The sequence below is a fragment of the Chelonia mydas genome, chromosome 2, assembly GCF_015237465.2.
Source record: "Chelonia mydas isolate rCheMyd1 chromosome 2, rCheMyd1.pri.v2, whole genome shotgun sequence".
Taxonomy (NCBI): Eukaryota; Metazoa; Chordata; order Testudines; family Cheloniidae; genus Chelonia; species Chelonia mydas.
Window position 1 is genome coordinate 220,103,822 of NC_057850.1, and position 12,248 is coordinate 220,116,069.

Sequence of the window (12,248 nt, forward strand, 5' to 3'; positions counted from 1 at the left end):
ATCCACCACTTTCCCCTCATCCACAGAGCCAGTTATCTCATCATAGAAGGCAATTAGGTTAGTCAGGCATGACTTGTCCTTGGTGAATCCATGCTGACAGTTTCTGATCACTTTCCTCTCCTCTTGGATTCTTGGATCATGGTTTCTAACGCCAAGCATAAGATGGCGTTTTTCTTGAAACCACTTGAGTTATAAAATAGGCCCTTGAAACAATTAATTCATTAGTGTTTTTTTCCCCCAAGCCTACACTTTATACTATAAGCCACTATCTTTGGTCATTTTTCTGAAGTTTTGCAAGGTTATTTCGTTCAAAAATTTCTTTTAAAATATTGTAGATTTAAGAGCTCAGAAAGCTGCTGTGTGATTTTTAAACAAAGTATCCTTAGTAGTAATAATGTCTTTCTTGTGTCTGAGAAGAAACACCAGTTTAACTAAAATAGTTTATTACAATTGATTTAGTGAAGTGTTGCAAATTGCTATGTGGGTTTAAACTTAAGTCAATTTCAACCAGTTTCCCAGTTAAGCTAAATCAATATAAGTAGATACAAAAACCAAAGGAAATGTCCATGCAGGGGGTTGCACAGTTTAACTAAACTGATTTAAATAAAGTATGTTAGTTAAACTGTGCAATTTTTGTGTTTCATCAATGCCTTGATCTGCTGAAGTTGCAGGCTTCCACTACATTTTGATAAGTACACCAGTAGTCAGCATACTTCTGTTTCTTCTAGATGGTTTCCTAAGGAATTTAATCTGGAGCTACTGCTGAACTGGAAAGTTGTGCAGAAAAGTGCTGTGACATTTAACGTGTACCTTTCTGCCAAAGCACTTCAGTAGTTCCTAAAATTATATAACTAGTCCCTAACTCTTTAGGGGGTGGGGGGAAAGGTGTGAAAGAGCATATTCCTAGACAGATTGTCCTCAGATACACACATTCAACTCCAAGAGACTTCAGGTATTTGAAGCCAAATTTTGGCTCAGGGATTAACTTAATCTAAATAATTACAGTTTGAAGCTACAGTAATTATGAGATAAAAGTTCTAATGCTACTAAGTTGCTAAGAGCATCCAGTTCTTTTTTTAATGAAAAGATATGCAGTAGGGTACTTCAGATGGATCTTTTGCCTCTACAAATATCTTTTTGCATTTTCAAAATGCAGCTGTTCTAAGTAACATGTAGATGATGTAATGGAAATAATTCACAGCTATCATTTAAAATACTAAAAGTATAATTGTGGGATTCTGAGTTCACCTGCCTTTTTTAAAAGTTTCTTTATTCATTTTTGGTGGATGGTATTCACTGAACACTTCATTTCTAACGCACTGCAGAGATCCAATCATGTTAACCGCACATGATACGGCTAACAAACAAGAACGGCTCTTTCCAAAGCACTGTGGGATTAGCAAATTAAATGTCTTCTCACATTTCCACAGATTGTGTCTGCTTCATTCTTTTATACTGTGCTGTTGAAAACTAGGAGCTAGTTCTCAAATACAGAGAGAGGTTTGGGGCCTGATTATCAGTTTTACTACCGTCCCTTTATGCCACTGTTTGTACAAAGGGAGCAGAAATGTGCCCCTCATAATACCTCCTGTGCAAGGGGACTCCTTGGTTTATAGAACTGGTGTGAGCACCCTGACCTTGCTTCCAGGCCCCAGAATAGTGGGTGTTTTGGGGCGGGCAAGTGTTTTGGGGTGGGCTAGGGGATGGGGCATATTCTCTACTTCCTGGAGCCTACAGGGGCCATAGGAAGCAGAGCATAAGTTAAAGCAACCATATGGTCCTCCATACACTAGACAAAACAATGGCTTAAAGCTATCTTTGCCCCTAACCTGGGCATGGGGGAAACTGAGAATTGTATGAAGAATCAAAGTTTCATTATTCAGGTGCAAGATGGAGGCTGACCTAGTTTTTCTGTTTACTTGGCACTAAATTCACAATTTTCTCTTTAAAAATAAGTATTTTCAGTAGAACCCTACACTCATTTGTATCAGATACACTAGGTAGTTAGATCTTCCCAGTGCAGAATGTAGTGTCATATTTCTCATTTTTAATTCTGGTCATGTTAATTATTTCATCCCCATTGTATTTTTAAGGTAAAATTCCATTACATTTTATTCTTTTCCTTTTCATTGAATTTTAGTATGCACTATATAGACAGTGGGTAGAATAAATGTGCTTTGAGACCACTTGTTTCAGTAAATGAAATCCTATTTAGGTTAAAACTATTTTATTAGTGGTAAATACGTCTCATGCCCATAAAACACTACTTGGCATAAAATGAAGAGAAAGCTACTAAAAGCTATAGATGATGGTGGGAATGCATGCACTACAAACACCCCTTTCAATGGCTTCATTAAAACATTCAGAAAAACAACTGGAATTGCACATGAAGCCAAAAAAAGAAAAAAAAGACACCAAAAGGCAGCAAATGAACAAGGGGCCCTTTGCAACTACAGTAACTTGTACTGATATATACAAGATAGGAATCCCAACATATTTATATATGCTGGAACAGCTCTTACAAATGATATAGAATTAATTTACAAAATACCTAAAGTATGGTCCTTCAGTGTTTTTATTCACATCTTCTACCCACTTAGCTACATTATATTCTCTTTTGAACCAGGGGTTTAAATACCTGCAGAAAGCAATGGAAGGAACAGAGAAGGCAGAAGAACAAGAAGAATAGAAAATCTGAGAACACACAGCACAAGCTCAGCAAGGATGTCTTCATCCCCAAAATGCAAGTGAGTATGGCAAATAAATCAGTATGGATGTTGGGTGAGGAGTAGGCAATGTGTACAACTGCATGAGAAAATTTGAACTACAACAAGGCTCAAGTTCAGTTAATCTGGAAATTGCTGAGGACACATTATTCATTTAATTTCCTAAGGGTGAAATTTACCTCTATGCAGAGGGCCAGGAATGATCACAAGGTATTTGCACCTCTTACGTCCTCAAAGTAGTGACATGATGAGATTTTGGCTCCTGTCCTGCAATTTACTCTCTGTGAGAGCAGGCGATCTACCCAGCTGGAATGAATTGCAGGAATGAGGCCTTAAGTGCTGCAGAGACTTTGGGCTGGCCCTCTGTACATGGATGAATTTCAACCTCACCATTTAAAATGCTCTTTTTGCCACCTTTGGTAATTTCTTTACACCTATATTGTGAACAAAAATTGGTTTTAATAATTTTGTGTGACCTGGTAAAATTGCAAAGAGGGCTGCATAATTGATCTGATATTTTACCCTGTAAAACCTTGATTAGCAAAAGAACCACTTTAAAAAACCCATGTATGTGTTTAAGTTACACACAAACTATTGTTATTTTATTCCATGGTTAGCAGTAATATTACAACAGGTGAAAACAGTTGTTTTGTAACTAACTTCCCTTGCCCACCAATAGAAAGTTCACTTAATTGTACTGAAACCTTTCCTCTTCTCCCTTTGTTGTGTTAACAATAAAATGGGATGTAGACAGTGCACAACTTGTTTGGTGCAATTTACATTCTGCATTTCTGATATAACAATCACAATGGTGTAACAGTTATTTATATCACTGCATTTATATAATAGGGATCAACACAATCTGAAACAGTAAATGAAATGTAACAACAAAAATGCAAATATTCTTTTTTAAATTACTGTAAATACCTTTGGGTCAGATCCCACAGCTCTTATTCATGTGAGCAGTCCACTGATCTCATGAGTGAACTGTTTCCTCAAGGGATTGATTTTATGAGTACAGGACAGGACAGTTTTCTTTTTCTTTTTGCTTTTTTTGAAACCACAACCCAGTGTTCTACAATATTCCAAACCATGTCAAAGTCTAAAACCTGCCGCAGGTTGTTGTTTTAAAAAAACCTCCTTAGATCTCCTTTTTTGTTCTGGAACGTCATCTCCCTGCCCCGCATAAGCACAGCCACAGCTTTCAAAAAGTATTCGCCCCCAGCCACAGTTGCCTCTAACTTGTCTGTCTTAATTACAGACGAGTGAAATCAGTAGTGCTTTATGCTTTCCAACCTGGCTTCTTTGTAAAAAGTAGAAGTTTAAAGCTGTGGTGCAGCCACAGATGAAGTGCTAGTAAATCAGCAGGCTGGCGCCGGTATCGTTTGGATCTGCTGTTACAGTTTTAACTGCTGATGTAGCTATGGATTCCCTGGCGAGTCAGCCATAGCTGCAGTCCTTTTAACCTGCACTTTTTATCTGAAGAGGTCTTTTGGTAACCATGAAACACTCCTGATCTATCTTTTTAAAGTAGAAAATAAAATGTAACGTGGCAACAAGCATGCAGTTGTTATACAATAATGTTTGCGAGCTTCCGAGGCCCAGTTACGTACAGATAACTTCCATTCCTTCCCACCAATCTGCATATAGACCGGTTTATATTATGTCACTGCAGACCACTGAATTATATCAGGAGAAAGCTCTCAGATTGATTTTTGTAGTCATCTGTGCATCAGTCATCATTGAAATCCAAAATTACTTTGAATGATAAATTCTTATTTGGAATAAATCTGTCATTAAATCTAAGGCTAAAACTAGACCAATGGCTTGATCTGGCTTGTAGCGCAACATGCAATAATGCAGAAGACCCAGGTTCAAGAGTGATCTCACACCTCAGGCTTGGCAAAGAGGAGGGCTGAGCTAGCGCTGCATCAGCAGGAGCACCTCCAAGCGGTCAAAAGTGTTTTGCCACAGTGAGACTACTGAATACTCAGGGGAAGGGACTTTTCATGGGATAAAAATGGCAGCCCAGAATGAAGGAGCAGGTGAAACTGACCTGTGATCCCGATTCCCTGTATGGGGGTGGTGAGAACCCCCTTGGCTTATGCCTTGGGTTGGGATTTGGTGGGCGAGAGAAAGCCCAGGCTCAGATACATGGGTTACCCTGCTGCAAAAACACAATATATAATAGAAAAATCTAAGCCAAATCATGTTTATATCAATTATAACAATGAGGAAGATGCACACTTAGATTAAAAGAATTAACAAAGAGAACCAGTACTGCTAATTGGCAAAACACATCTTACTAGGACATGTATTAACACATCTCCATTTTATTGTCAGGATATTCGGAAAGTCTGTATTAGCTTTCTTGAATAATACTCATTGATTTTAACAGAACACTATTACTTTATCAGACCACTCAATCAATTCTGTTGTAGAAACTTTGGAAGAACATGCTGGCCCTGTTAGTCAACATTTTCTTTGTATGGAGTGAACCACCTGACTTCATTAAATAAAAATTCCCAAGGGTTTTTTTGACTCATCTGGAAGCAATTAAAAACTGACAAAAATAGTTGTAAGTGTCTAGGTAGAGCTATGACGTTTATCAGGAGCCTTACATCAACCAAGAAACAATCTGTTAGATTTCAAGGCACACACAAAATAATGCCTGGTATGTTTTTCAGGAATTGCATGAGATGCTTGCTATGTGCATCCCATACTAATACTAATGAGAGCATATGGCTGAAACCCTACCCAATGCTTCAGAAATTCAGAGGAAACTAACAGTTTAATTTGTGGGCCAATTTCCAATCAGTTGCACAACTGTGCACACAAAACAGTGCACCTAATTAGTGCATGCAGTCACTGCAAATATATGCATCAATCAGGTATGTGTGTATGTAAATGCACATCTGGTAGCTTCCTGTGCAAATGCTTGAATTCTGCACACATTCAGAGTATGGCACAAATCAGGCTCATAATGGGTTAATTTACAGTGGATCTTGTTTACTTATTTGAGGCAATAGCTTGGCACCTTATTATTTTCTTTTCACAGTGTGCACTATTCAGCTCCCAGATGTCACATAGGAAATAGTCCAATTGCTATTATCCATTGTCTCAGGATATATTTTATTAAGGTTCTTCCACATTTACCTGAGAAGTTAATGAGGTGAATTTGTCTTGAAAATATTGCATGAACCCTAAGGCACCCTAAAAGCAGCTGGCATCATATTTTTGTTAAAACAAACAACAAATGTTTTGGTCACAGTTAGTAACAGATCATTCCTTGTCAGTTCTTTTCAAAATGTGATTTCATATTTCTAATTATACCCTATGTGTGACCCCCCCCCCCCTACAATTCTCTCCTCTCTTCACTGCAGAAGTGTTGCTTGGGAGGATCCAGTTTTGTAGCCTGTGAAACCTGCTCTCCTCATGGCTGATCTTCTTGCAGACCAGACTCTTGATAAGGAGTCTTTGCAAGCACCAGCCTCTCTCACCCATCCCCAAAACAGACACCTTCAGGGGAAAGGGTGTCCTCCCAGCCCACCTAGTCTAGCAAGTATATTTCAGGAACACAGATGCTCTGTGCCACCCACTTATAGGTTGCTGCTCTGCCCTCTGTAACAGACGTCTGAGACTTACTTTTCAGCACCAGGTGCTGCCTCTGACTGTTACCATTTCTGCTTACACTATACTCAGCAGCAGGGAGGAAACGAGAGAATTAGATATGGCAGAAATTATAGGTCACATTAAAAAAAGAAAATGATACAGACCAAGACAGGTTTTTAAGTTACTGTGACCCTCGCTATTGATTCATTCGCATTTATTTATTTATCCCGAAGTTCTCAGGTATTTTAAATACACAAGCTAAGCATCACAGAACAGGGGAGAAGATGCTTTCTGCTCTTTAACCTTCACTAGAAATACAATTCTCTTCCAGGTGATGGGTTAATGTTAGAGTAAAAAAGTTTATCTGTTTTCTGTAGGCCAAATTCAGCCCTGGTTAAGCAGACACAGCACGATTGACTGTAACAGAGTTGTACCAGGCCTGAATTTGGTGCTATGTTTTTAAGCCTTGTCTTCAGAAATAAAAGTCAGAAAATGAAAGAGAGCACAAAACAAGTTTCTAAAGAAGAACTTGCAATCTCGTCTGCACTCTGAGCAGGTTAGTCAACCAGGCTAATTTGCTCTTATCAAATTGTCTCATGCAAAGGAAGAAAACCAAACAATCAACATTCCAATAAGAGTTTATCAGCATTAAGACCAAGGGGACAGGGGTGCTGCAGTCACTTGAAAGTTAAACTCCTCCAAGGGATTTAAGAATAATGTTACTGGTTTTGTACTGCCATTTTTAACCATGCAATGTTGTAGCTATTAAATGTCTCAAACTATTAATGTTTGTAATTTGTAGCAAAGACTCATCTATGTGAACCTTTGGAAACTATGTATGCAACAAATGTATATTGAACTTGGAATACTCAAGTTTTGGAACAAGCTCAAAATCCTTTAGCTGAAAAAGGCCAGGCCCACAGAAAATCTAGTAGTATCATTGGCAATACCAGGAGGTACTCAATACCTAGAGGGCCGATGAGAAGCACAGTCAAGAAAGTTACTGAAATACTTTCCTCATGGATTGTATTTTCTAAATGGACAACCAACCTAATTCTCAATTACTGAGGGACAATCTCCACTCATTGATATATTTTGCATTCCACAACCAAATCTCTGTATAACTTTTCAAGAGTGATGTACCCGAGTATTCGGATTCTAATATCTAAACTGTATTGTTAAATCTATTCACCTACATTTGGGTTATTGCTGATTATGTACTCTGTGTATCATATGACTTTTAAAAACAAACTTTGTATTTGTGGATAATCTAAGCACTATACCCAGATGTACAGATACTCTTTTCTCAACCTATATATTATATAATTTTTTTAACATTAGCTTTGATAACATTTTTTAATCTATTAGCTTCCAGCAGGACTGGTATCAAACTCTTCTCCCAGTGTGGGAGATACATTAGTACTGATGACACGGGGAGAGGGAATAATCATTTCTGTCAGGGCAGAGAATTATAAATTCTTAAATGGCACAGTAATGACAAAGGAAGCCTAATGGAAAATGTTTGACAAGCCTAGAGGTTATGGTTCCACCTATTCATCATCCTTTCAGATAAGGGGTTTAACTAAGTAGACACAGATAATATGGAGTATTTCTCACAAGGAGAATAGCAAATATGGGCCTATTCAATAAATTAAAAAAACAAAGAAGGCAAGAAAGCAAATCTAATAATTCTGTAACTGTCTATGTGAAGCTTGTACATGTATGACAGTTTTACAAATGAGCTCAATTCTTATTTGTTTAAATTAATACATACATGCCCATTTCTTTATTTTTCCCTTACTGGATCAGATCTAAAGCCTATTGAAGTCAATGAAAAGACTTACACTGACCTCAGTGGGCATTGTAACAAAGATTGTGCACGGACAGTCTCATCATGTTCTGATCCCAGTGGTTTGAGAAGATATTCCGGGTCAAACATGATGGCTTAGAGCACTAAACTGTAAATGTGTCCTCAAAGCACAGTTAGGTTCTTTTCCTAAAACCTCTGGGTGGGGACTCAGAGATAGAAATGTGTGTCCCCAGGAGGACCAGTGTCCTCTGAAGTGGTTCCATCTGGGGTGAGGGCAAAGGAAGGAAAATAGGTTATCTGAAATCACTACTTGAACAGGACACACTCAGCAATGGCAGTTTACAGTAGACAAAAGCCTGTCGTGATGGTGCAGGCTGTCACCCCCAGTGGGGTTTGCTATAGGTCTGACTGCGAAGAAGAAAAGTAATAATTAATTGTTTTTTAAAAAGTAAAAAGAGATTAAAAACACCTTTGTTAAACCATTTACCAGTCAGTACTTTGAGTGGGCCACAGGGGACATCTGTAGTTTCTACTTTAAAATGCTCAGTGTAAATGAAAGTAGCATTAGTTTGTAAGCTGTTCTTTTCTGCTTTGCTGTTAAAGGGTCGACTTACTCAGTTGAATTAGACCGTGGCCTATATTTTTTGCCTCTGATTTTCTTTCTGTTTCCTCCTATATTACCTGAAAGAGATCAGAGGATAAAGGCAGACCAAATAATATCTTGATATGTACATGTATAACATTCTAAAAATGTTTATAATTCATGTTCGTTACCTCCCTGCCAAACTAGTGGTATTGCCAGCTTCAGCCATTCAAAAATCAAGAGTCAGGCCTCCCCAAAAAGCCATGAGCTTTTATTTACCATCCGGTTTCTGAGCCTTTAGGGTGCATTTGGGTCACATTTTCAAACTTTTCTCTGCAACCATGAGAGGTAGAACCTTACGTTTTAAAATATAAAAGCTGAAATTCTCACCCAGTTAGAACCTGCCGGAGCTGGGGTTCTAAGGTAAACACTAAATATTGTGAAACTCACAATACAATCATAAGGGTTGGAATCACTGAGCTCCTCGTGGTTGATTTCTCCACATTTTTCATGTCCTCTCACGTTGGTGTTAGAACAATGGGTGAAACCAAGGTGATGTAAGTTCTATGTAATGAAACATCCCACTAACAGCTTTGTGTGCTAGTAATCTCTTCCTAAAATATTTAATATATTTAGAAAAAATGTCCAATACACGAGCTAAAAGGGACCCTGTCAACTTGAATCTTCTGAAGTTAACTCAAAACAATACAGTTTGCTAACAGAACACACATTACTCATAGCGCCAATTTTTAAAAAAATTCCTTTAAGAAAAAATTGTTCGGGGCTTTTCTACTCCTCTCGCCTGTTGGAAGGGTCTTTTAAGTGAGCCCACGACCCCATAATTTCATTTTCGGCTCTACTGCTGGTAAACACCGACTACTGCAGGGCTTGTAAAAAGGCATGCACCATCAACAACACAGCACAATTGGCTATGCACAAAATGCTGCTGCAACAAATACACTGAAAACAAAATGAGTAAAATGCCCCAGTCTCTTTCAATTGTATTAATCTTAGTAGATACAGGTAGCAATAACAGGTAAAACATTGTGAGAGAATTGTGCATTTCAAGTTACCGGTGTCCTTTTAATGCCCAACCCTGTGAGGGGCTGAGCACCAAATGCAGTGGGCTAACGTCAGTGGGAGTCGAGGATGCTCTGTACCTCACTAAAGGTAGTCAGCTCTGCACAGGATCGGGCCCCTTAAAAATTAAAACAGGATCATTGAGAGACGGATTCTCCACCACTTTGCATGAACTCAGCAGCAGTGGAGAGGAGAGGCCACAGGGAAACAGTTCCTGCTCCCTGATCCTGCACCAATGACCCAATGAGAAAGCAGCTCTAACTCATGAGGTCTCTCCCTTCCCCACCTTCCCCTTACACTAGGGTAAGGAGATGGCTGGTACTGGAGCCAGCTCTGTGCCACCAGAGAACCCCCCTGTACTGACTATTTCTGGCCAATCGAATTCCTCTTTGCATCTCTTGACTGGTACATAGAGGACCAGAGAATCTGGCATGCATGTGCACACGCAGACCTGCATATAAAAACTGGGCATTCTGAATATATGAATTGTCAGACTGGACTTCCTCCTAGAAACTATTACGAATGGAAGGCTGCATGGAACAATAAAGATAATTTCCATATATTTGCAATATGGTCTTGAATTTAACCTATAACCTCAATATCATCAGGCATTAACAACCTTGACCTCCACTGTGAAAAAATATACACATCTAAATGTACCGGTACACATTTTTAGCATAGTTGCTAAAACTGTATTAAATTTACAAAGACAAACCACGGATCCAGTATTATTGCCCATACACTGGTAAAACTCCCAGTGTAGCTGGTGGGAATTTTGCCGGAGGGGCTGCAGGATGAGGCCTTACATTGGCAGAAGCCTTTAATTTCTAAAATTTAACTGATTTACATTTAACATAGTTGTTCTCAGATGAGTAGCACCATCTGGGCAAGACTGTTATTTTTCAGTCTTCCATGCATACGGGGAAGTGTGTACTTGTGCCCTCCCCAAGAGAAGACTAAGAAGTAGACTGTGCCTTCCAGTTTCCTCCTGTTCTGGGTGGTGTATGTGGAGGAGAAAGGTAACTTGTGCCAGCCCTAAACTTGATGCAGTCTATGTTTCCAAGCACAGCTGCACTGGCTGGAACGTTTGGCCGTGAAACTTCACCCATATGCAGGGAGAGAAATTGTGGTATGGATAGCCAACACAGGAGCAGTTGGGACAAGCCACAATCTAGATTTTAGTAATAATCTAATTCAACAGAATTTAGCCTTGGTGATCAGTGACTTTAATGATCATTTGGCTAAAAAACTTAAGGCCAGGTTTTCAAAGGTATTTAGCACCTAAAGATGCAGATTGGTGCCTAGTAGGATTTTCAAAAGCACCTAATCACTGAAGTCAATGGGAGTTAGGTACCTAACCTGCTTAAAATCCCCCAGGTGACTGCCTGCATCTTTAGATGCCTAAATACCTTTAAACATCTGACTCTCAGAGCCTTATTTCCAAAATTTATCATTTTCTGTTTTGATATGTTTGGCCCTGTTTGCAATGATCAGCTGATTTCAAGCAACAGAGATAAACCTCCAAGGAATTTAGTTCCTTGTTAAACTCTTAAATATACATCTCTTAATCTCTGCCTTTGAAAAGCTGCAGTGGGGCCATTCTGATGCTCTTGTGTGCAATTCAATTAGAGGGTTAAAATTCTTAATTTTTCATACAAAAAGAAAATTGGGAGATGTTTTTCTTCTCTGATATTTATTTTTTTTCATCCAATGTATCTCCTCCAGGTATTCTCAAAGATATACCTTTCCAAGGCAAAGTGGCTACAGCCAATGGAGTGGCATGCTTTACAACATATCAAGCCACAGAATCTCGCCCATTCTGCTCAAGTGGCACAAGGAAGCAGCACTATCTGTATCTTCCCAGCGGACTCAGACCCAGTGCATCTGCATCCTAGGCCTTCCCCAACCCAGACTCTGAGTGGGCATGAGTAAAGATGGGTAGGGGATGTGGTTGAAGCATGTTGTGCTCTGATAATAACTAGCTTGTGGGCAGGTCCTGGGGATCATTACCAGCTACTAAAGTTTAGAGTATCCCTGAGGCTGCTCTAAACTCTGCATGAGCTGTGGCCAGCATAAAACCAGCAAGAGACTTGGAGAGCTGTAAATGGCTCACTTGTGGTTCCCCACTATAGGCAGAGCAGAGAATTTGGGCCATTATATCTGTATTAGGGTTCCTCTTAATTGAATATATGCTGCATATATGTTTCAGGTTTGCACTCAAAGGACTGTTTGAAAGTAACAGTTGAATAGTACTGTCTAAAATTGTATTTAAAATTGCAGTTTGGCCCATTGCCACAGACCTGGAATAATTCACCTCTTGGAGTTGAAGGGTCCAGAGCTCCTGCTGTTAGTGATACAGCAAAATGTACTAGTGTGTTGTGCTGTTAAATCCAACTCCCAGGTTAAGAACAAAATGTACACAATTTTAGGGAGTCAT

At 39.1% G+C, this 12,248-nt stretch overlaps 1 protein-coding gene across 19 annotated transcripts in view; it reads right to left on the reverse strand.

Annotated features, from left to right (window-relative positions):
- Window positions 1-12,248, reverse strand: part of ADAM22 (ADAM metallopeptidase domain 22) — a 210,642-nt gene that overhangs the window by 24,380 nt on the left and 174,014 nt on the right. For 7 of the 19 annotated variants that reach the window (XM_043541248.1, XM_043541244.1, XM_043541243.1 and 4 more), the window contains 2 exons: window positions 8,763-8,829; window positions 2,552-2,638 (listed from right to left, as the gene is read on the reverse strand). The exons of 5 other annotated variants lie outside the window; for them this stretch is intronic. In XM_043541248.1, coding sequence (XP_043397183.1) covers window positions 2,552-2,638; window positions 8,763-8,829 — 154 coding nt within the window. Of the gene's footprint in view, window positions 1-2,551; window positions 2,639-4,782; window positions 4,894-8,762; window positions 8,830-12,248 lie in introns of all 19 variants that reach the window. 7 more of the 19 variants (XM_043541252.1, XM_043541247.1, XM_043541251.1 and 4 more) reach the window with 2 other exon arrangements.